Source organism: Lathyrus oleraceus, chromosome 7, assembly GCF_024323335.1.
Source record: "Lathyrus oleraceus cultivar Zhongwan6 chromosome 7, CAAS_Psat_ZW6_1.0, whole genome shotgun sequence".
NCBI lineage: Eukaryota > Viridiplantae > Streptophyta > Magnoliopsida > Fabales > Fabaceae > Lathyrus > Lathyrus oleraceus.
In genome coordinates, this window is record NC_066585.1 from 112206287 (window position 1) to 112232153 (window position 25867).

The following is a 25867-nucleotide window of genomic DNA, read 5'->3' on the forward strand; positions in this document are numbered from 1 at the left end:
AACATAACCTCTTGTTTAGAGGACCTTTAACTTCAAAGAAATCTGTTGTAAATCTGTTGTCCTGGGGTACAAGTGTTACTCCCCCTTTTTGTCAAAAATGTTGTCAAAGCAACACTTAATATTACAGACAAAAATAAAATAAAAATACAAGCAATTGTCAGAAACACAAGAAATGTTCTAGTCATCTTACTCAGAGTCAGCATCATCATCTGTGCCATCATCAGGATTGGCATCTGCTTCTCCCTCTTCACCTTGTCTTTTAGCTTCTTCTGCAACAGTAGCAACTTCACCAAATTCTCCACCATCAACTAGCACATCAGCTTTAGTCATCTCCAAAAAGCTACTCAATTTTTCCAAGTTCAGCTTCCTTGCCTCTAATTCCCTGCATGTTTCTTTGAGCATTGCAATGACAACAGCTTTACCTGGCTGATTGCTTACATGTGATGTCTCACCTGATGTCATGACAATGTCAGGGACATGGGTACCTAGGAACAACTTATGATTGAAAGACATAAGGCTGTCTCTTTTCTTCACAGAATCATTCTCAGTTAAGATGTTTGGAAACTGATTCAAAACAATACCACAGATGAGAGAAGGAAAGGCTATAGGACCCTTCACACTGAAGCTTCCTGCATGCTTCAAAGTTTGATCAAAAATATAGGAGCCATAGTCAAATTTGGCTTTGATTCCAACAACATATATAAACTTTCCAAGCATTACAGCAACTGTAGATTTGTGATTGGTGGGCACCCAGTTAGCAGCTCCAATCTTGTGCAGCATTGCATACTTGACACTCAGTTTACTTGCCACCAATTTTCCTTTGAGAGGCCACTTCCTTACCTGATTAGCAGGGATGACTTGACAAATTTTGTTGTCAATCACCTCAAGCTCAGGTTGAGCTTCATCAGGCCTTCCCAAATACTTGTTGATCACTGAAGGAGAGAAATTTACACACTTGCCTCTCACATACACTTTCCTGAATTCCTTAGACTTGCCATCACACATTCTTCAGACAAATTAACAATAAACTCCTTTACCAACATCTCATAGCACTTTGAAAACTGAGTCACAGTCTTCATTAAACCAGCCTCTTGAATAAGATCCATAATATCCTTACAGTTTAGGACATTTTGAGCTAATTCCCTTTCCAAAGCCAACCTCTTCTGATAAACATATTTCCACCTGTTTACACTTGAAGCAAAATGATAAGATATGTTGTTAATTGGTACCTCAGGGACACTAGCTGCAAGCTTGCTAGTGGTTGGCTTCTTCTTTGACAGAATGTCAGAGATATTACAAGGAACATCTGAGTCAGACTCAACAACAACAAACTTGGTCTTCTTTTTCTTGGGCACCACTTTGCTCCAAGATTTGGTTGGACCATGAACTTTCCTCTTGAGGGAACTCTCGACTGCCACCATTGTCTTTGAAGAGGTTGGAACATCAATCTTCTTTCTAGGGGACCTTGGAGCCACAATTTTCTTTTCTCTCCTAGTCCTAACCCTTTTGGCTATGCTAGGTAGGATAGAGGACAACAGCTCATTGTCAGAAAATTCCTCCAGGTCTACTGTTTCAGCCTCACATTTAGGGTTGTCCCTGACATCATGAGTGACATGAACTTCCTCACCAGCCACATTATCTAAGGGTTTGTCAACATTTGACTCCTTATGAGCATCAGTTTGCTCAACATCATCAGAGATATTCTTTCCTAAAGACTCAATATTTTCTTGATCAGCAACACTATCAGGTTCAATAGTGTTTAAGGGAATGGAAACCCCAGGGACCTCATGATTTCCAGATAGTATTCCAGTCACTATAGTGGCAATGGCATTGTGAACATACCTGGAACCTTCGTTGGTTCGTTCCTTAAGAACGATGGATGAGGAGAAGCCTGATACAGTTTCTTTAGGTCTTCTTGCATGTGGGGTATTCACAGAGTTAGCAACAGGATCTTCTCTGTTATGGTTGCTTGGTTCAGCGTTAGGAGAACAATGCATGTTCTTGGAAGGAGAATAGTTGGATTGTTGAGACATGATGAGTATCTTAGAGACGAACTGAAAAATTTCTCTGAGAGTATGCTTGCGTGAATGGAAGATGAAAGAGTGGAAGAAGTAACGCTTGTTGCAAGTGAAATAGCTATTATTTGTTGACCAATCAGAGCATACTTTCAATTGTTTAATAATTTGAAATATTAAACAGTAAATTCCTAACATCCTTAGTTGCTATAATTCCTCAGAAAGACATATTCCTAACTTGCCCCTTAAATTTTCAAACTGAGTAGCATCCAAAGCCTTTGTAAATATGTCAACAAGTTGTAGTTCAGTTGCCACATGCTCCAAGGTAATCACTTTGTCTTCTACCAAATCTCTTATGAAGTGATGTCTAATGTCAATATGTTTGGTCCTGTTGTGTTGGATAGGATTCTTTGAAATGTTGATGGCACTGAGATTGTCACAGAATAATGTCATGACATTCTGAGTGACATTGTACTCAGTCAGCATCTGTTTCATCCATACCAGTTGGGAACAACTGCTTCCAGCTGCTATGTACTCAGCTTCTGCAGTGGATAATGATACACAGTTCTATTTCTTGCTGAACCAGGATATGAGATTGTTTCCCAAGAAGAAACATCCTCCTGATGTGCTTTTTCTGTCATCAGCACTCTCAGCCCAATCAGCATCACAATACCCAGATAAGATAGGCTCAGAGCCATGAGAGTAGAGCATACCATAATCACAAGTCCCATTAATATACTTGAGAATCCTCTTGACTTGATTTAAGTGACTCACTTTGGGTTCTGCTTAGTATCTAGCACACACACCAACTGCATAGGCAATATCAGGTCTACTAGCTGTTATATATAGTAGGTTACCTATCATGCTTCTATACAAGCATTGATCAATAATAGAACCTCCTTCATCTTTAGTTAACTTTAAATGAGTAGGTGCAGGAGTTATTTTGTGACTAGCATTATCCATACCAAACTTCTTAACTATGTTCTTGGCATATTTGCTTTGGGAGAGAAACATAGAATCTTCCATCTATTTAACTTGCAGTCCAAGAAAATAAGTCAATTCCCCAACCAAACTCATTTCAAATTCAGATTGTATCTAGTTAACAAAATGTTTCACCATTCTATCTAACATTCCACCAAAGACAATATCATCCACATATATTTGGGCAATCATGAGTTTTCCATCTTCATCCTTCACAAATAAAGTCTTATCTATCCCTCTTTTTCTGTAACCATCTGCTGTCAGGGATGAATGTCATAACATTCAGTTTGACATCCAGAAAATGCTGTCATGAATGAATGTCATAACATTCAGTTTGACATCCAGTAAATCCTGTATTAGCTGATCCTGCAGCATACTACTTAAGCATGTCATGACCTTTGTTATTGTGTTTTTTTTGTTACCATTAACTTGTGGTTTATTTTGTGTCATTTACATTCACTAACCATTATTATTGTGATATTGTCTTTCTTTGTCTTGTGATTTACTTTTATATTATTACATTGTAATTTACATTTAAGTACTCATTGTCATCATCATTGTACAAACTCATCATGCATGTTTATTTACTTGTTATTTATTTTATTATCATCATACATTAAAAACAACAAAAACATGATAAAATGATAAAGACCAAAAATATTCATTCCACTCTTAATCAACTTGGACTTAGAGGATTTCATCTTAGGACCTTTGCTTGGAGACCTTCTTTCAGTCTTTGTGATACTTTGTAAACACTTGAATTTTTATCTGTAACTTACATGCATGTTGTAAGAATGGCATCATGGAACCACCTTAGGGGGACATGTTTGTAAGACCATTATCCTTTGTTTAGCTTAGGTCACTTTTGCACACAAAAGGCTTTCTCCTGGGCTACCTTACAATGAGACTCTTTAATTTCTTGTTGGTTACTTTACATTCATGTTGCATAAGTCAAATTTCATAATTAAATAAAACAAACCCTTGATTCAACGTCAAGTGACATTTTTATAATCAAATTCAAAACACTCAATAATTACGATTATTATTGCGCGCCACGAGCCTTAAGTGGTGGAGAATGAGTGAGAATGGAGAATTCCTACCCTTACTCTGATTATTTTGGACGCAAGACGCTTGGCTTATTGTCTAGAATAATCACCTCCGTCCATAGACTTTAGTACAATATAATCACAAACATTCTTTCATAAAACCCTTATTCAATGTAAAAATAATACAACTCATCAAACTCATTTTTGTGCCTTAGGGCATCATCCTGAAAACCGTTTTCTCAAAGGTAAAATCAACCAACACACAAACATTTTCTACTCCGAACTACGGAGCTCTGATTCCTCATCCCCGAATGAGTGATACGTAGGCACAAGGGCCACAATCCTTGGCGAGCACTATAATAACAAAAACACCCCTTTTCTTTTCATACATTCTTTTGAAAATAAAACAATAATAGATAAATCCCATGTATGTAAAATAATCCAAATGGTTCCCATGGATTACCATGGACGTAAGGGGTGCTAATACCTTCCCCTTATGTAACCGACTTCAGAACCCAAATCTCGGTTGCGAGACCGATTCCTTATTCTCTTTTAGCGCTACCCGTGTGCGTCTCTTTCCTGAGGGTTTTATCGACTATTTCCCCCATCCTCTTCGATAGAGGTAAACAAAATAAAATTCGGTGACGACTCTTCTGACTTTGCCTCTCTTTGACATTCTCTTTAGTCCCGGTTTCGTTATTGTGAAATCCCGGTAGCGACAAGGGTCGGGTAGTCCGAAGCCCATCAAGGGCCAGACTCAGTTAGTAATTTTCGAGCCTATATTACAATAATTTTTTTGACCCAACCCTAAAAGCCCAAGCCCACCATGTCCGACCCATTTAGGGTTGGATAACCCGTTTTGACAGATCTAATCACGAGAAACAATTTTAAAGAGGTTTAAGAGTGATAAAAAACTAGTTAACATAAACACTTACGGTGCCTAGAACAATTATAGGTAGCAGTTGTAGTGGCACACCATAAGATATCGAGAGAATATGATGGTAATTCGTGAGAATTAAAAGGCGATTCCCACAGACGGTGCTAGTATTCCAGCATGGAACATAAAATGAGTATTAAGTCGATGGTGACCATCATAGAAAATATTTTCGGTGTGATGGCAGTGTCTCCGACGATCAAAGATGGGTGATAACAACAAGGTTAACACTCAAATGCTAAAGTTAACACATAAGAGAAATGAAAGTTGCAGTTGCGTGAATGAATCATACCTTGGTACGACGAAGAGATGATAGTTAGAACCATCACCAAATAACACAACGCGAGATACAAATGTCATTGGATAAATATAAACGGTGAAAGCGAAAACGATTTCTGTGCTCTAGTGTAGTGCTTCAATATGAACCTCCACCTACATGTTGACTAAATAGACGACCATGTTGGATTGATTGAGCCTTATAGTGAGTCGATTTCATTAGATCGTTTGCAAATTCAGAACAACATCAAAAACTACATAATCAAATAAAAAATTACATAATTAGTGAATAATGAATTTAAGTGAAAATAATTATAAAATACAAAAGTAATTAAAATATTTATATCAGTAGTGGATTAATTCAATTTTATCAAATAATACAAATTTAATATATTAATCAACTTATAAACTCATCCGCTAAGTGTGACATTACTCTCGTTTGTAAGTTTTTACAAAGTGTGTACAAGATATTTTATCTTCATACAATTCAAATTCAATGAATTCAAATTCAATGAATTCAAATAAACGAAGAAACGCATGATATGTGGTTGAGCACATGACAGAAGGCGCCCAAAGAAAAAACCGAAGAAAGGGCTACCGCAAATCCAGCTGGACGAGGACATTCGTGTCATTTTCTAATTAGGGTTTCCCAAAAAATGCATCTTCAAGATTCAAAACGAGCTACACTAAACTCACACGCCTCCCCAAGTTACACAAAATAACAGACCAGTTAAATATTAGTAATAAAATTTCTAATTAAAAACAAAACCAATCATAATTCACCACGTGTTAATATCCACCAATTAGAAAACGGCAATGAGATCACAGCGTGACCCGCGGGTGAGACAAGGACAGTGAGAAAAGAGAGTGTAGGTGGTGCTATTTGAATCACTGCTTTTGGTGAAACAAAACCCTCTCTCCCCAAAAACCCAAACCCTTGGCGGCTGCGAGACTCGTTCTCTCTCTATCCATCTTCTCTCTCTATCACTCCTTTTAGGGTTTCTCAAATCTTCGATTTGGGGCTTAAACCCTTTGTATCTCGATTCAGATTCAGATTCGTTTTTGGGGTTTCTGTTTCGTGATTTTTGTTGTTCAGAAGAAAGAACGAGATCTCAGTATCGATTTGAATATGGCCACCGTCGCAAATCCCGGGGATCGTATCCTTCTTAGCTGTTAAATTTATTTGCCGTATTTTTCGTTGCTTGATCTGTTTTTGTGAACTGTTGATTGGATCGGACTGGTTTCTGCGCGTGTCTGCGATGTTTTTTTTTCTGTAGTTTTTTTACTTGATTTTTTATTGAAGTTGATTTTATCGAGCTGAATCAAAGTTTTAGATTTCGGGGTGTTCTTAATTTTGTTTTTTTCGTTGAAATTTGAATTTTGCAAGTTTGCTTGTTCCTTCACTTTATTGTGTTCACAGAAGCAGTTGAATTGATGCAGAAGTTCACATTAGAAGCTCAGCCCAAGTCTGTGGAAATTCCCGAGCCGAACAAGAAGGTAACAATTTTGGTTTTTTTTTGTTGCTGTAGTTAATTCGTCATTTTTATGTTGTTAGAGTAACATCGGAGGATAAAAATCATATTTTTGTTTTTTTTATTTGGTTGTAGTGAGATTAATAACTGATGATTGAATTCTCACTTGTTGTGCTGAATCAAAATTTCAATTCTTTGTAGGCGACAGGTAATCAATATGGATCAGTTGATACCGGAAATGTTTCGAATGGTCAGATCCCATCATATGAAAGGTCGCTAACCCCTGTGTTACCGGAATTTATGGATCCCGCCATGTGCTATCTCCCAAATGGCTACCCATCTACTGCATTTTATTATGGCGGTAAGTGTATGCATATTTACTGAAGAAAAAATAATCTGTGTCTAATCATTATGCAACTTTATGTGATCTGATATGCAAGTTTCTTTTAGGATATGAAGGGGCTGGTAATTTTGAGTGGGATGATTTTTCTCGATATATGAGTCCTGATGGAGTTGATTTGACTTCTGTAAGTATGTTTTTCCTTCTAATGATTTCTAGTATTATCGTGTTTCTTATTTGACTTTTATATATATAATTAGTCCCTGTATTTGCAGGGAGTCTACGGGGATAATGGTTCTCTAGTCTATCACCATGGATATGGATATGCGCCCTACACCCCCTACTCTCCTGCTGGTTCTCCAGTTCCAACCATGGGAAATGACGGTCAGTTATATGGGCCTCAACACTATCAGTATCCTCCTTATTTTCAGCCATTGACTCCAACCAGTGGGCCATTCACACCTACTCCTGCTGTTCATCCCCAGGGTGAAATTTCCACCTCTGTAGCTGCTGATCAAAAGCCTCTCTCTGTGGATACTGCAAATGGAAATTCCAATGTTGTTTCAAATGGCGTAAGTGCTAAAGGTAAGGGTTATGATACATCTGTGGAACAACCCTATCTAAATTATACTCTGTTGAATTCTGTATAAGAAGTTGTTTGTTTTGACAGGTCGCACTACTGCTTCTGGTTATCAGGATCCCAGATTTGGTTTTGATGGAGCACGCTCACCTGTCCCATGGCTAGATGCCCCAATATTTTCAGATGGGCAGCCAAGACCTGTAACTAGCACTGCGATCTCATCCTCAATATCAAGTGGCAACAATGGTACTGCTTCAAGGAACCAAACTTACCGCCCCAATTCTCAGTATATGGTATGCTAAGCATCATCAAGTTTTTTTTTGCATAGTATAAGATAGCCTTGAAAGCATTTTTTTCACTATCACTTCTGTTTCAATTTTACCATCTGCGAAATTCTAACATTGTTGCATTTATATAGCTTTGTTTTTGTTAATTTAAAATTTGGAAACCTTTCTTTTTCTCAGGGCTTGCACCATCCTAGACCAATGCCTGCCATGGGAGCCAACCCTGGCTTCATGAGTCGTATGTATCCAAACAAGTTATATGGTCAGTATGGCAATGCAGTTCGGTCAGGTATGGGTTATGGAGCACATGGGTATGATTCTCGTACAAATGGACGAGCTTGGCTTGCTGTTGACAATAAATATAAAACAAGAGGAAGAAATGGTGGTTACTTTGGGTATGGCAATGAGAACACCGATGGTTTGAATGAACTGAACAGGGGACCTAGGGCCAAGGGTGGCAAGAACCAAAAGGTTTTTGCACCGACTGTTCTTGCTGTGAAAGGGCAGAATTTGCCTACTGTTGCTGATGAAGAGAAAGAGAAGACTTCTAATATTCCAGACCGTGAGCAATACAACAAGGCTGATTTTCCAGAAGAATACACTGATGCAAAATTTTTTGTTATCAAGTCTTATAGTGAGGATGACATTCACAAAAGCATAAAGTATAATGTATGGGCAAGTACACAAAATGGCAATAAGAAGCTTGATGCTGCCTACCAAGAGGCCCAGCAGAAACCTGGTGGCTGCCCTATATTCCTTTTGTTCTCAGTAAGCATCTAGGTCCGTTGCAAATCATGTTTTCCTCTGTTTGTTTGGTATAGTTTGCTCACATTAAACTCATTTGCAGGTTAATACAAGTGGGCAGTTTGTTGGGCTTGCAGAGATGGTTGGTCCTGTTGATTTTAACAAAAGTTTGGAGTACTGGCAGCAAGACAAATGGAATGGTTGTTTTCCTTTGAAGTGGCACATTGTTAAGGATGTTCCTAACAATGTGTTGAGGCACATTACTTTGCTGAACAATGAAAACAAACCTGTTACAAACAGTAGGGATACACAGGAGGTAATTGAGATTTGGTCTCATAGTTGTCAATTTGTTGTAATAGTGGGTTCTCATCTGATCAATTGAGTTTATGATTGCAGGTATTGTTGGAGCCTGGTCTGAAGTTGATCAAGCTTTTTAAGGAATACTCTAGCAAGACGTGCATTCTGGATGATTTTGGGTTCTATGAGGGCCGTCAGAAGACTATTTTGGAGAAGAAAGCAAAGCAGCAATACCCAAAGCAGGCAAGTATCTTGGTCAGTCTAGTTTGCTCATGTTTTATTCTATACTATATATTTTCATATTTAGAGATTGTGTTAATTTTCATTCTACTCTGATGCAGGTTTGGGAAGGGAAGTCAACAGAGGAAAAGATAGAGGTGAACGGGGAAATAAATACTCAAAAATCTGAAGTCACCTCTGAGTTGCTTAAGGAGTCTACCACCTTAGCTGTGAAGGACATTGAAAACCACACACTTTCTGAGAATGGAGCTGTTGCTAAAACTGGAGATGCCCCAAAGGGTGCTAAGCCAGTTGTATTGGAGAGTAAAATTGTACCCAATGGGGTTGCTAATGGTTGCTAAGTTCTCTCTACTGTTTCCAAAGATGGCGGTGATCGAGTTTAATGGAATATATATTCATCCTTTGCAATACTTAAACTCAGCAACTTGGTTCCGCCTGATTGGATCCGTCTCGCCTTCTCTTGCTGTGTGAAGATGAATGGGTGATTAGTGAGATCTGTACATTGAGATAGGCTGAGCGGAGTTAGTTGATAGAATGCTAGCACCAACCCCCATGTAATTGCGTTTTGTTTACAGCGGTTAGTTCCTAACAGGTTTTTTATTCCTAGGGTTTTTTGGGTTTTAGGGTTTCTGCATAAGATTCTTATATGTTTTTGTTTGCTTTTTATCCCCTCCCTTTTTTTTCCGTTCTTTTTTTTTACTTTGATGGTCAGTTTCTTCCTGTCTTTGTTGGCGAGTAGCTTTCTTTTAGCACTTACAACAAGGGGTAGATGCAAGGTGGGAAATACTTGAAATATAGTTTGCTTTAAGTTTTTTTAGTCTGGTTAAGTTACTTTTTGAAGATTGAATTGCGCATAGCAGAGAAAATATGTTGTGAACAATCTATTATGTATTCGGGTGATTTTCTGGCTTTGAAGTTCGCCATATCTATCTAGTTCAAGTATTTTAGTATTTTTAATTAATCAGCCTTTAGCTGCCAAATCATATAATATTATATCGATGATGTTTTGGTGTTTTGCTTGTCATTAACCCCTCTCCCTAGTGTTCCAAATTATTTTTTAAAGAGTTTTGGTACATTAAATTTGCAGGATTCACCTCTTTCACTTGTTGACTCTCGAGTGTACTGCCACGATTATTCTCTATTCCAAAACAAGTAGTTTGTAAAATATTTTTATTTTAAATCAAGTGATTATATTTTTCAATTTTGTTTTTTTTAATTGTAGAGTTGACAAATGATCCTGCTCTCCCTGTATATTATTGAAAAGAAATATCTGAAACGTGTCTTGTTTCAAACTTAAGTGGAGTCTGCTACAAATGCGGACAAGGGTATTTTATGGTTTATAAAAAGTTCACCGACTCGGATAATTTGAATCTGTGATGTTCTACAATTATCAAATAGTCCTCACTATATGCTACATAAAGTTAAACCCCTTGAAAGCTATCGTCCCCACTTCATAAGCAGACTAAAATAAAATTATAGCCGTTTTTTTTCTCGAAGGCGTCACCCGAGTCGTCCTCCTGAGATAACGTTGTCCATTCCTTACTCATCCAAGCAGGTCCTCCTGAAACAACGTTTTCCATGAGGCAAAATGCTCTATTATTGATCAGTGCAAAGCCATATATGTTTTTAGTGAATATGATCAAGAAACTGCTAAAACAATGAAAATCAATTACAAGAAAACAGAATATATTGTGATTTTAACTTGCAAGAAAATCAAAAGCATACTTAATTTTGTATAACTTGTTCTGAAATTTGTGTTCAATAACATCATTAGCTACTTAGGCATTTCCAGATCTGGTCTCCTATCAATCACTTTGCTCATTGAATCTTCTGGAAATGCATCTGGATGAGTTGTGGAAAGTTTCGTCTTTATGTTTCTGCAAATGGCAAGTTGTGAAGCTTTAGCTTTTGAATTCATAATGTAAATAAATGGAAAGCATACAAATAAGCTAAACATATACAGAAGGTTTTGTATTGTGCAATGTTAGTTTCACTCTCATCACTTCATCAATCACATTTATCAAATACTTTGTACTTTATAACCAAAATCGGGGTGAGATGGCCCAAAAACAAACAGTCTAGCATACATTAGCAAAACAGAAATCAGTTCAAGCCACCCATGACATCAACATCTTAGACTGAGTTCCATACTTGTCACCACTTCCCTCTCTTCATTCAATAAGTCACATTGAGGCTTTTGCTGCTGATTATGCCAGCACAAGTCCTTTTGGCTTAGCTTCTAGTGTTTACATGCTTCTCTACTACCACATGCCCTTCTTGTTACCCCAATTTAAACCCTACCATCATCACCACCAAAGACAACATCACTTGGCTTAGTTTCCATTGTTTACTTGCTTCTCTAGCAACAAATGCCCTTGTTACCTCAAAGAAAATCCTTCACGTCAATCTGTCATTACCAAAGACAACTTCATCTTCAACATTTGGCATTGCTTCTAGTGTTCACTAGCTTCTCTAGCACAAGATGCCCTTGTTATTCCCCCAATGCCAACCTTCATTGTCATCACCTGAGATAACTTCATCAACGTATGGTTTAAAAACACCTATATTCTTGGTCTTCGTTCTCAAAATTTTGTAACCTTACAAGATTGCAAGTCACTAAGGCAAAGACCGAACTAGATTTTGCTAAACAATAGCACTACATTACCCCTTTTATTAGCAAGATTGATGACAACTCTCTTTGAAGAGTTACCAAACTCAATAGTTGCTGAGCTAGAAAGGTATCCCAACTACTGAAGCAGTGCCTCACTCAACTTGCAAGAGTTCTTAAGCCTTTCCAGTAACTTTGTCCCAGCACCCACAACACCATCCACCACAAACTAAAATGGGAAAAGTTAAAATGTTGATTGGCATACTCTCTGATTACAGTGTCGGTCCAACATGCTTAGTGACCTAAAAATCAATTAAAATAAAAAATTGCAGAACCCAAGGTTTGAATCTACGTCAAAGAGGATATGATATAAGGCCTATACTATGACCAACTGAGCTCTACAAACATCTACAACTGATTATTTTGACTAAAAATTTTGAGGTCTAAAGCTCAAGCATGAAAAGCCCTACCTGATTATGTGTATGTTTAGTTCTTCTAAATTATACTTGATTCTGACTCCAAAGTCCATTTTACTTAGAATTTGCAGCTTTTGAATATAATCGCAATTTTTACATTGAATTTAATCAATTTTACAGATTACACTCCAAATCATTTTTTTACCGCAGAACCAAAAAAATCTATATGAACAAATACAATGTACACACCAATTTCAATACACAGAAACAGAGATTAAAATGGAAATTTTCTTAGCATCCTCAGACAGATTAAAACAGAGAATCAAATAACAATAATAATACCTTAGTTTGAGAAAAATATAATCTAGGTCAGATTTGATAGACTTCAAGACACGAGTATTTCTGGCCATATCACCGGAAATCTCAGTGAAACAATGTTGAGAGAAATCATTGAAATGCGATAAAACTGCATTGCTATCTTGCAATCTTCCCAATCTGAAATTTCATACTCCGAAATTCAATTCAGTATAATGTTTTGATTAGAATGTATGAAACAAAGGGAAATTGAAAGAGGAACTTACATGGTGTGTTGTAAATGGTTAAGGGAACGAAGATCATCGGAACTAACGAGGGTTTTGAACTCACTCGAAAGCTCTTCGGAGCTCAATTTCATCGATTCCGATTCATTCTCTGACATTTCCGCAACCGTGACGGAATGAAACGGCTTTTCTTTTTTCTTTCCCCTTGCACAAAAATGAAGAACAGTCAATAGAAGCTAAATTGGGCTTATTGGGTAAAAAAGCCCAATATATTTTATTAGGGTGCTATCCGCACCCTTCATTAGCTACTCAGGCTTTCCACACATGCACAAGTTTTATTAGTTTATTGTATGTATTATCAACACCATTATTATTATTATTTGAAATATTATTCGTGTGTATATTGGAACCACCTTTTTTTCTTTCAATTAATTGAAAGACTAAGAGTTACCCTTTGTTTTTTTTAACAAACTTATAAATTTCAGTAACTTTATAACTATTTTCGTTATTAATATGAATTGCAGTTAATATTACCTGATTATTAGACAAATGCCAATATTCATATCTTATCCCTCAGACCTTTAAACATACTTCTTTTTAATTGTTTCCATATCAAATTATTTAGTTGATTTTCAATTTTGTAGTAGTCGAGTTTCAAATTCTCTCTAATTACTTGATCACGAAGAAAGTGATATTTCCTCTTTATATGTTTACTTCTACCATGTACTATAAAGTGCTTAACTAAGATATTATTAAGATGTTGTCCACAAGTAACTCTTTTACCTTACTTGCATTCAATTTAAGTTCCTTCATGAGCATTTATAAACATAGGCCTTGATATGTTGCTAGTGAAGCTAAAAAATACTCAATTTCCCATGATGAATAATCCATTACATCTTGTTTCCTTGAGATTATGATAATGCAACTATACCAAATATGAAGATGTATCATGCAACGCTTTTCCTTTTGCCTCGATCACCACTCTAGTTACTGTTACTATAGAAAAAGCTAACTTATCGTTCTTATTATTTTCATGTTATGAAGTAGAACACCATAATCCACAGTTTCCTTTACAAAAACCTTAAAATTATTTATATTAGTTGTGAGATATTTAAATTTTTTTTAGTATTTTCTAAGTGAGATACTTTTGATTGTTCCATGAACTTACTAATTATTTGAAAGTTTTATTGTGAAAAAGACTTTTAAATAGGCTTTCAAGGCAGACCATATTTTTAAAAAGGTGAGGTCAGACAAAAAAAATAGTCCATAATAGGTCATACGCTAGACTCATGACATTTAAATTTATTGTAGACCAGACTCAGACCTTCTAAGGCCTGACATATTTCCACCCCTAGTGTACAACCACACTTTGAGTTAACTGTACCTTCCTTTTCATCTCGTTTACCTTCGGGATAAATAAAATTCAATACCGCTCGAGATATATTGTCCACCAACTATGAATAAGATCATTGTCTCTGAATCTGTGTTCTAACATTGTAATTTCTTCTCCACCTGACATGGAATTATACTTTTAACATATTTCAAGAAATCTAGATATTTCTCACACACCCTCCTGGAATGTATTATTGATTCGACATATAACTTTTTTATAGAGGAATTTATTATAACATTCTATGCATCCATTATGCTTTCAAAAATTACATTAGCTTTAACCATTTCCCCATCTTCACCATTTATTTGTTTGGTCCCTACTGTAAGCTTAACTCTACTTCTCACTATTTTTTTATGTGATACCTACAAAGTAATGCATATTATGTAGGAACCACCTTTGTAATCAAACTCATCAGTGTGGTATCACGATTAGTGAGAATGATCTTTTTCATGTTATCTTGGTCCTTCAACATAGTCCGACACACTTCTAAAGCTCAAGTAAGATTGTCCTCTTTTTCACTTTCCAAAAATGCAAACCCAACTGAGAAATCCATCTCCGTAGAAGTCACATCAATAATTTCCAAAAGGGAAAGCATGTACTTGTTGGTTTTAAGTGTTAGATTAATAACGAGTACAATAAGAAATGTGTTGAACAACTCTATGGAATCAGGATAACTCCCAAATATATCTCAAACGATTTCTCCATTCTCGCACACGCTATACCTAGATACATAATGATTATCATCCAAAAGCTTTAACAATTGTTGCATTTAAGTTCTTGGACCTATTACCGCCTTGTTGTTTCAGGCATGACCCGTTGGACATGTCCGTTTTTGAGTAGGGGTGGCAAAACGGGTCCGACCCGTTGGGCATGTCCATTTTTCTCGCACTTTAGTGTGGGGCAAACCAAGGGTTTAAGACTCCACCATCTAATGTGTCTGCCCCTCCCCTCATATTTTTTTGCGCGAGCACACGAATTAACATAAATTTGTGTTTTTTTAGGCTTAAAAGGTGTAGTTCCCGCGAGCCCATCCCGCCCCACCTTTACTTTTAGTGCGGGACAGATCAAGAATTTAGGCCCACAACCTCAGTTATGCCCGCCTCTCCCTGTCCCATTTCTTGCAGGCTTTTATTGGGCGGACCTTAACGGGTCGAGCATGCCCGTTTTCCGCCCCTAGTTTTGAGGTCTTTTCGTTTCAAAGTTGCATGTATGTTTTTCGACTGCACCATGCTCAATGACATGTTAGAAAGAAGTTCCTTCTCTTTAGGATTAAGGCGACATGGAGTGGGATGATCGACTAACTTGTCAAAAATCACAATAAATATCTATATATTATTCGTCATAAAATACCCGCGCAACTTAAAAGGACATTCACCTCTCATCAAACTGGTGTCATCTCATTTCAACTTCTGGATAGGTTTTGTGCATTTGCCACTTCTTTTGCATCTCAGTGTCACAATTACCTATCTTCTATCATAACCATTATCTGATCTCCCGATTAAGACTTTGAACTTTAATTTTACGACCTCCGTGTGGATCCATTTAAGCATATGTTCACGAATAACAAACTCTTGATCATTTGTAAGTTGTTTACCAACGTCTACCATGACATCAATCAGTTTAATATCCATATCTACAATAACTTTAGGGTCAACATCAAAGTGCACTATATCTAAGGTCAATCATTACAGAAAGAAATTAAAAACTAACCAAAAACAACATTGAACTAATTCGAAAATCGTATGACATTCAACACAAATATGGAAATACAGTTCCAGACACAACGTTCATTTTTTCAGACCAAAAATAAGATTCTAGCAAATAATGAGGAAGGAAATACATGTACATTATATTAAATTCCAGTTTCTTTTACTCCTTTTGATGTGAAAAAACAGAGAAATGTTGTTTTGGAGTAGAAAACTTGATTGAGTGTGGAAGAAAGTTTTGGTAGGGTTTGAAGAAGAAATTGTGGCATGATAATGAATGAAGCAAGCATGCAAGATAGTGTTTTATTAAATTTTCTGCTTGACAAATTCGAAAATGCACTTCTGAATAAATTATTGAGTTATGAAATACATGCAAGGTGGTGTTTCTTAAACATAATTATTGTAATGATAAGTCTGAAGATACACTTTTAGACTAATGTTTGAAAAAATGGTGGCGTGTCTAGTGCGTCTTACTTATAACATGTTTAGGTTTGCCATAAATGTGTCTGCAAGTATACTTCTTAATTATTGAATGACATTTTCGATTTTCTTAAGGGTGACTCTTTACCACTAAGAGTGGGAAGAGCAACCCTTTTTGTTATACAAAAGATTTTTTCTAATGTGTTGCACACAATAAGATTAATTATACACTTTCAAGATTAATTATCTACTTTTAACTATATATATATATATATATATATATATATATATATATAGCTTGTAAAATATCCTCTGACTATCCATGAAAATCAATTACACTCCTACATATCCCATATTACAAAAATAAATATACCTTTAGGGATGATGGTTCAATTAAGTCTCTTACCGTAAAACTTCAAAAAATACCAATAGTCAAATCTATGATTAAGATGCGTCAAAATAAAATGTCAAAAGCTACATTCATTCATATTCAATATTTCCTTGAAATGTTTGTACTTTTCGTCTCATTATAAACCATTAATTGTACCTTTTTTAATTTTACATTTTTCACCCTTCAACCATTAGTGAGTAAAATAAAATATAAAAAATCAAATTAAAACCCTTAAAATTAAAAGTCATCTTGTTCAAATATCAATTCATTTTTCTTCTTTCCCCTTCGTATTTCTCCCGCTCATCTTTACATCACGTGACGATTATGCCTTCAAACATCATGTTTCATTTTCAACAAAGAGCAATAGGGTTGAGAAAGCAACACAACAACCCTACAACAAGAAAGAGCATATCGTGAACTTTTTGCGCAATGGTTCTGCATGCTGTAGCTTGAAAACCTCAACCTTCAACTCAGAAACAAAAACCTACCATTACTAAATATCTTTCCACACCAGAGAGTGCACCTTAAGAAAAATCAAGGAAGGGTTTAAAAGAAAAAGATTTTTGTAATAAAAAATGTGGAGTTAGAAAAATGTGTTTGTGGTGAGTTTAAGTCTTGTTGTTTCAAGTTTCCTTCTTGGTTGGACAATGAGATGAATGGTTCAATGTACATAATAACATCTTGATTAAGACAATGACTAAGGTTGTTTGAGTGCTTCTGCTATGTTCTATTTGAGTTTGAGTTATGTTCCTTTTCAAACCCAATGTGTTCTTCACCTTGAAAGACATAGCTGCTGAAGTTAATAAGTTGAAAACAAAACATAAATCCCTTTCTGAAGAGTCGACCAAAGTATGGTTCTTATAATTTGTTCAAATTATCTTCAAGATTAACTTTGTGACTGCGTGCAGCTTATTTGTTCAGATGATTTTATATTCACAGCAAATCCAAGAAAAAATGAATTATGAGAAGAGAAAGCGTCTTTAAAATCCAATATAGAAAATCTTAATTTTATATTCTGAAGCATCCTTCTTAGAGCTGTGTCTGCTGATAAGGCCTTCAGGAGACATTTACTTTTACCCGGGTATTGCTATACCTCTTTACCGTTGTCTTTTTCAGCAGATACTCACATTGAGGATGATTTGCGTGGCTTAGAAGGGTGTTGGTAGGAACATAAATAAAGATGCAATTAAGAACTACAAAATTTACTGTCATTGTGTTGAGTAGCATACATTGATTTATTCACTCGCCCTTTGTCTTGCTGCATTTAAATGATTCAGTGTGATTGGTGTGCTTGGCTTTGGAGTAGTTGGTTTGGCTGTCTTCGGTATTTGCATAGGGACGGAGGGAGATACACTGGAATGGGGGTTGCTGCCCCCACATGATTTTAAATTTAGTTAAAATATTTTTTATATCATTTTCATACTATTTATTTAATAATATTTAATAATTTAATATTTGTTTTAACTTTTAAATATAATTTAAAATATTCCTTCTTATAAATTAATGATTTTAAAAAAGCATTAGTAAAAATATTTTATATTAAATGAGTTATTTATTTTAAAATTAATTTTATTTTGTTTAAAAAAATTATGATAAATAAAATATGTTTTCAATAATAATTTTATGAAGAATTAAATATCTAACAATATAATATATAAAACATTAAATAAATATTTGATCACATATAAAAATGAATATTTTTAGTAATATTTGAAATAAATTAATCATACAAGAATGTAACTAATATATATGCCCCCACATATTAATATTCCTGGCTCCGTCGTTTGCATATCTACTTGACCGAGATCCATATGTAGAAGTGATGGTAAATTTTTAGTTTATCTTTAATAATGTACATCTCATAAATTTATGTTAGACAATCCAATGTCTAAGATCGGAAGAAGAAGGTAATGAAGTAGGAATGACTCTGATAGAAGTCAAGTATTAGTCAAAACAAGAACACATATTCGCTAAAGACATCCGAGATATAGCCTGGTTCAAGAAAACATCGGTCTTTCAGGTTGAGGGTCCTAAAAGGCTGAGGTGTTAAGTCTCATACACGGGAAAATTGAACCCGAATAGGCCGAGATAATGATCGGGGGGTCACCCTTTGATATAACTCAATTGAAGCAAGATATAACTGTATGATGTCTGAATCATCTCCCAACCGAAGTGATCCACCTCCGCCACCAGATATAACTCAATTGCTCGCAGTGGTGGAAGCTTTCCATCAATAAAATGAAACCTTGCAAGATAGTGTTCATGTTTTGCAAATACAAAGTCAGTAAGATGGGGACTCGGAGGAGGAGCCTCTGGATTCTCAACCTTTGTCTGAAGCTATCTGGGATGATCAAGTTCTAGAGAACTTTAAACAACCATCGCTAGCATCTTTTGATGGTAAAATCGATCCACATGAGCATATTATTGCGATCAACAACCAGATGGCGATAATAGGGGCTTCTGATTCTCTTAATTGTAAACTCATGGTTTATACCGTTAAGGAATAAGCTCTATGATGGTATATGAGTTTACCTCGATTCTCGATCGTTAGCTACCAGGACTTAACTAAAAAGATGGTACAACATTTTTCAGCAAGCAAATATAGAAAGGCGAAGACTACCAGTTTGTTTAACATCCGATAAGGACACTCGAAATCTCTTAGAGAATATTTGGCAAGATTCAACGAAGAAACCATCAAAGTCTCTCATCCAAATAAGGAAATATTCGTAGGGGCATTTCAACATGGCCTCAAAGTCGGGAAGTTCAACGAATCATTACCAGAAAAGCCGACATCTAGCATGGATGATGTTATTACCAGAGCGGAAAGCTATATCCAAGGGGAGGGAAGTAACATGGAGAAAAGATATCGAGACGCCAAAGAAAAAATATGAGTTAAGGAGGAAGGAAACGAGCACAAGAAGGAGTACTTTAGGACTGGACTCAGGGATCAGACAACGATGAGGCCATTTCAGTGTCCGTTTGAGAAAGAGGCCGAGTTCACACGTTGTATGCCAGATGAGAGGACATCTTGAGAGAAGTATATCATCTCAAATTACATCTCATACCGGGGCGGCTAAAAGGAGTCCACATTGTGATGGGAAAAGACAAGAGTGCATGGTGTGCATACCACAAACTTAGGGAACATCACACAGAGATGTGCCATCAGTTAAAGAAAGAAATCAAGATCTTATTCAGAGAGGACGATTGTTGTCCTATGTTAAAGACGTTATAGGTTAACCAGGAAAGAGAAGTCCTCCACGATAAGACACAAGCTCGGACAACCCAACACAGAAGAAGGGAAAAATATAGAGGAAGGTCGTGAAACCCGTCACACGTTGAACGCCATTATTGGGGGATTCGCTGGAGGAAGAGAAACAAGTTCATCCAGAAAAAAGTATGCTTGGACAGCGATGTATGTCAGTCAGAAGCCACCTTCAAAGGAAGAGGAAAATATGGAAATAATCAGTTTATCTAGAAAGGATGCTGAAGGGGTATTAGCCCACGAAAATGATTTGATGATGATAAAAATGAAGATCTAGAATTGGAGTGTGAGACGACTCTTAATAGATCCGGGGAGTTTAGCAGATGTTATGTACTGGGAGGCCTTCAAGGAGATGAATTTTGACACCACTGAACTATTACCTTTTAAAGGTACTTTGGTTGGAATTTCCCGTGATAACAACTTTCGGCAGTGGAGACCATGCGAAAAATGTCATAGTGAGGTGTTTAATTGTCAATGCTACATCTCCATACAATTTCATTATCGACAAACCATAATTCAATGATTTGGAGGCAATGTTATCCATTTTATACGTCACACTGAAATATCCCCTAAAAGATGGTCGAGTTAGAGTAGTAAAGGGTGATCAAGAGTTAGCAATGAAATGTTATAAAGACAGTATGAAACTCAAAAGTAAAGCTCATGAACCATTGAAAAATGATCATTTAAAAGTAAACCTAGTTGATATGGATCTAAGAGAGGATCCAATAAAAGATAATATAACACACATTGAGAATATAAAGAAGATACATAGTGATGGGTCCAGAATTGACCCACTAATAGTTCATCGTCATCTAGCACTTGATCTGGTAGTTGCACCAGGACTGTTGATCGGTCACCATTTTCACTATGTTCTCATTACTTATTCGAAAAGAAACCAAGGATTCTGGAATACTTTGTGCGCATTATGGTACCTTTTAAGTTAGTTTTCAGTTCTGCAAGTTATTTAAGTATTTTATCAATTTTTAGTTTTATTTCGTGTTTTGGGGATTTTATGCTTTGGTTGTCTGTGTTTATTCCCTCCAGGTCCAAGTAGAAGATCCAACAGACTCAATGAAATAAATTCGAAGGTTCCAGTGTTCGAGGAAAGGAGATTTCTCAATACAGCAGGGCCTGACACGGCCACCCGTGTCAGGATAAAGGCAAAACAAGCAAAAGATGATGGCAAGACAGGGGCTTGACACGGGCCGTGGCAGGGGCTCGACACGGGCCGTGTCAGCCCAGACGATCGAAAACTAGAGAGATCAAGGAATTCAGAGAGCGGGAGATTTTAATGAGCGGAAGCAATTGAAGATCCAAGTCATCCAATTACTTGTAATGTGTATTTTTTTATCTTGAATCTGTTTTGAATAATATGAGTAGCTAAACCCCCCAATGCTAGGGGGTGTCCCTAATTTAGATTTGTAATGACTTTGAGTTTACGATTGCATTGATAATATTATTTTTCATAATTACGGTAATCTTTTTATGTGTTTAATGTTTTCTCTTTCGGACCAATTGAGATTGTTGTATGGTTATCAATTAGGCTGGACCGCCATTAATAAGGTTTTCATAAGATTACTCTGCAGTAGATATCACTTAGGACCAGGGGTACCTTGTATGAACCAGAACATTCTTGATATAATAAGGCTTAATTTTACCGATAATTTCCTATGGACATAGAAATTAGGGTTGAATGATTAAAGCTTTTTTCACCAAGGACTTGGGAGAAAATACCCTTGAGAACTGGTAGTAATTGATATTTGTTGATGCAATACTGACTCAGAGTTGTTACAGGGACAAATTATACACCTTCCCTGACATTGTTCCTCTTACCTTGCAAACCCTTATTATACAGTATTAATTACCTTTGTCTTTATTTTTATAAATTTGAATCTAAAACCCCCAATACTAGTTTTTGTTTAATTGAACGATTATTTGAACTTGATATTAACGTGCAGTCCTTGAGATCGACATTCAAGGAATTTCCCTTTTGTTACTATAAAAGGAAAAATAATACACTTGCTATTTTTCCGATCAACTGTTTTATCCATGGGGGTCGGGAATTCAAGGCCTGTTTCCCATGGCAACAGAGAAGCAGAAGATCTTCATAAGGGATATGGATTACTTCACTAAATGGGTGGAGGTAGAAGTAGGGGCATAAGTAGGCATCCATAATTACAAAAAATGTATTGTATAAGGTAGGTAAAAGGTCCTAGGATTTAATCTAGAATTAAGTCCAAGAAACTTAAAGCCTCTGGCATAATCGGCTATGACTGAGTAACTTTTGATAAAACCTCTGGCCTAACTGAAGTTCAAGAAACTTGAAGCCTCTGGCATAATCAATTGTGGCAGGATAATAGCTAAGAAAAGCCTCTGCCCTTCATTCAACGTCAACCCCATGGGGACTTGAACGTCGGTCAGGAAAAATTAACATGCCTCTGACATTAAATAGTTAGGTTTTTTTATCACTAGACAAATAGCCGACATGATCTATGCGGGGTTAGCTGGACTATGTTCGATATTAACAAGACCCATTAACTCATTAAGGCCCGAGTCGCTAGGTCTAGAAACCTATATGGTAAAAACTTCAATTAAAAGATAAGTTGACTCACTCAGAGTCGACCATGTTATCTAATTTCCATTAGAACAAATGAGTTGTTATCTAGGAGAAAAAACATAATAGAGGTGTCACAACTCTAAATAACAAGGATATGCATTGACATAATTAAAATGGAGCTATAATTGGTAAAGATCCCACTAAAGTTATCATACTTTTCCATTAGAGTCCGAGTCCATAGTCGGCTATGACCAGGTGAATTTAATAAAATTGTTGGCTTAGCCGAAGTCTAGGTCAATGATAACCCCTGGTGAAATTGGACCTGACTAAATCCATAAAGAAGAACCCTTGGTAGTAACATGGTAACCTTAACCGGGATCTTACATTTTTTAATTAAACAAAGTTTTATAAATATTTCAAACTACATTATCAGCGTAATCCTGCCTCATAGAGGTACTCTAGCCAATTACATTTAAAAGTTTTTAGCGCTTGAGGTTCATAAAACCAATTATAAAGATAAAGTTTTAAAAAGAAGACCGCTAGTAGTAGATACGAGATTGTCAGAAATGTTACTGATTATAGTAGGATCCATGTACAAAATAGAAAGAAAGAACGGACAAACATTCAGAGAACAATTACAAAATGCATCTTAAGGGATGACTAACACAGGAATAGAAATAAGGTTATTCTTCATTTTTGTCCCCATCAACGACTTCAAGGTTGGTGTCATCAGCACAGTCATCCTGGGTTAGGTCATTAGCGGGAGAAGACTCGGTTTCTTCCATGTCCATGAGGCGACCGTCCACCACAACTTTGAAAAAATCCATCTCGCACAAATCAAAATCGGGGTGGAGACACGAGACTTGAGCCTTTGCCCTATCAAAAGCATCATCACCTACATCAAGAACGTCAATTTGATCTTTCTGCAGTTGGTCATTCGATTCTCAAGTTGATTTCATTTCCTCGGGCTGCTTGGTGAAAGTGGACTGCAATTCCCTATTCCCTACCCCTAATTTTTCCCTATTCGCCTTCTCTTCCAACAAACGTTTCTCCGGGTCGGAAATCTTATCTGCATGTGTCTTCTATTGTTCCTTCAACTGATTGATCTCATGGTTCAGTTTGATCTCATTTTACTCATATCATCACCAGATTCAAACAAACCTCGGGTCAAGGCAACACATCTCATCAGATAGGAGTTGATGTTTTGGGTCAGTTTATACCGACCTATCATCTTCACCTTATCCATGTCTTCCGTGGCGTTCAGATGGTCATAGAGGAATTTCAATCCATTAAAGTTATTACCCCTAGAACTTAAACTCATTAGATTGATTGGTTTGGTCATTTCCACCATCCTCATGCATCAAATCGTAAATTTCCCAGTCGGCTCTGCAAATCTCATCACTCATCAATGTATTCATCTTTTTTGGAGAATTAAGACGAGAGTTCGCTGAAGGTGGAAGAGTTGAGACTTAGGGATCAGAAACGCTTGGAGCTGTTTTATTTGCTGTTGCCTTTCTCTTCTTTAATGGTCGGGTTTCAAAACCGGAAAAGTCCAATTTAGAAGAGACTCCTCTTCTTGCCGCCTGGGCTTCCAACATCAACCTTTCCTGCTCTTTCACACACAAGTCAGTCTGATTTTATACAAAAGGGACATGAAAGTAGTTAGGAAAATAAAGCAAAGTGTAACAAATAATGCAAAGGAAAAATAGATGAAGATTACCCTAGAAAGGAACGACTTGTTCCTCAGGTAAAAGTAATAGATCCTGAACCTTCATCATACGAAAGGAATCTAATATGGCTAAAGACTTGATTTCTAGAGTGTTTAGTTTATCAAAATTGAAACCAGATACCAGAAGTGGGTTTCCAGTCCAATAGATGGGAAAACGGCGAGACTCGTATAATGCATATAATACTCGAGGACACCTCTATCCACACTTAACTCGAAGGAACCGATCTTTAAAGCCTTTATAATTGGTAGTGTAAACATGAAGAACACTCTTGTCGGGAAGACCACTAATTGTGCCCCAATCACCCTTCTCAATCCCTTTGATTTCAAAAAAAGAGAAAACAAGCCTATGGTGAGCTGTATGCTTATGTCTTCACAAACTATTTTGAAAGCCTTAATAAACCCTCACCTGTTGGGGCGGAGTTGGGAATGGGAAGTGTTTAGGGTTCTTAATAGGTCGGATTCAAAAGCCATAAAAGGTAAATGGATTTTAAAATCCTCCAATACACCGACATAGAAATGGAAATACACATCTTTGACTCCTCTAGGACAAACTATACAAACACGTTCCCTAGGGATGCATGGTTTCAATATAACATCATCCTCATTTCCGGTAGAGAAAATGTTTTTCAAAGACCGAAGTTTAGTAGTCTCTACTTCATCAATGGAACTATGATCATAACTTATCACCTATGGGTCGAATACTTAAATGCTTATGGCATTCCTAACAACCTTTGGAGAAATCTATGCAATCTTTTAACATAGTTGGCCAATAAACCCTTAGTAAAAAAAACAACCACTTCATTTTATGGCCTGCCTGATGAGAGCCACATGATCATCTATGTACCTAGGATATTGCTAATATGCTTCACTCTCTCCAAGGCACTTAATAAGAATTCTTTCAGGAGTTTTCTTAAACAATGTATTCCCCATAGTTACATAACTTAGGGCTTTGTATTTGACTTTTTGATCGGTTACTCCCGTTGGACTTCCCAAGTACTCAACAATGGATTTTCGCTAATCATTATTTGATATTAAGTAAATGGTCAAAACTTCGTAAGTCTCAAAATCTTCAAAAAAACACATATTTTTCTAAGTTTGTTGTAACCTCGGTTTCACCCCTCCCCCCCAAGTTTTGACGTTGACGAAGCATCTGAAGAACTTTTTAATCGAGATCATCTTATCTCGTACCTCGGCTAACTCCTATAATCTCTCCTTATAGATTTTTTAACCTAAAGAAAATTAGGTAAGTCATTTGGTTCTTGATTCTCTTTGATGCATTTATACTCTTTTTTTAATTGTCTAACCACCAACTCTGAGTCTCCTTTTATTTTGACATGTGTTTCCCCCAAATCCAATAAAATTTGAAGTCTTGTCATTAGGGGTTCATATTCAGCCTCATTGTTCGAATAAAAACCTTCGATTCTAAACTTGAACTTGGTTGGTATGTCCTCTGGTGAAATTATGAATACTCTAACTCCAGTTCCATCTCTATTCCTGGAACCGTTGAAGTACAGTTTCCAAGGTCTCACTTACATAACCTTCTATTGCCTCGACCACTGAGTGATCGACAATGAAGTTTGTTACAATTTGTCCTTTTACTGCTTTCAAAGGGAAATAAGTCAATGAGTATCAATGAG

At 36.5% G+C, this 25867-nt stretch overlaps 2 protein-coding genes across 3 annotated transcripts; one reads left to right on the top strand and one right to left on the bottom strand.

Moving 5' to 3' along the window:
• The first annotated feature begins 6150 nt into the window (after nt 1-6150).
• LOC127106618 (YTH domain-containing protein ECT4) lies at nt 6151-10166 on the top strand. 2 transcript variants are annotated; one of them, XM_051043913.1, is made up of 10 exons: nt 6151-6409; nt 6673-6749; nt 6926-7085; nt 7175-7251; nt 7340-7649; nt 7735-7937; nt 8109-8696; nt 8776-8988; nt 9069-9224; nt 9311-10166. In XM_051043913.1, exons 1-10 carry the CDS (start codon nt 6382-6384, stop codon nt 9548-9550), a joined length of 2052 nt encoding a protein of 683 aa, XP_050899870.1. In that variant the 5' UTR covers nt 6151-6381; the 3' UTR covers nt 9551-10166. The 2 variants fall into 2 exon arrangements, with proteins under 2 accessions (XP_050899870.1, XP_050899871.1); XM_051043914.1 differs by having other exon boundaries at nt 6152-6409; nt 9069-9212.
• Nucleotides 10167-10523: 357 nt separating this feature from the next.
• Nucleotides 10524-12983, bottom strand: LOC127106619 (uncharacterized). Its single transcript, XM_051043915.1, has 4 exons — nt 12815-12983; nt 12576-12728; nt 10935-11086; nt 10524-10770 (listed from the first exon to the last, which is right to left on the bottom strand). The coding sequence occupies exons 1-3, from the start codon at nt 12928-12930 to the stop codon at nt 10984-10986; spliced, it is 372 nt and encodes a 123-aa protein (XP_050899872.1). The 5' UTR covers nt 12931-12983; the 3' UTR covers nt 10524-10770; nt 10935-10983.
• Nucleotides 12984-25867: the final 12884 nt, after the last annotated feature.

Bases quoted from the DNA above. Each gene is read 5' to 3' on its own strand.
- LOC127106619 (XM_051043915.1), bottom strand. From the start codon at position 12,930: ATGTCAGAGAATGAATCGGAATCGATGAAATTGAGCTCCGAAGAGCTT. The intron at 12,729-12,814 runs GTAAGTTCCTCT...ATGAAATTTCAG, and splicing joins AACCATTTACAACACACCAT to ATTGGGAAGATTGCAAGATA. The intron at 11,087-12,575 runs GTATTATTATTG...TGCCATTTGCAG, and splicing joins TATATTTTTCTCAAACTAAG to AAACATAAAGACGAAACTTT.
- LOC127106618 (XM_051043913.1), top strand. From the start codon at position 6,382: ATGGCCACCGTCGCAAATCCCGGGGATC. The intron at 8,697-8,775 runs GTAAGCATCTAG...ACTCATTTGCAG, and splicing joins CTATATTCCTTTTGTTCTCA to GTTAATACAAGTGGGCAGTT. The intron at 9,225-9,310 runs GTCAGTCTAGTT...ACTCTGATGCAG, and splicing joins CAAAGCAGGCAAGTATCTTG to GTTTGGGAAGGGAAGTCAAC.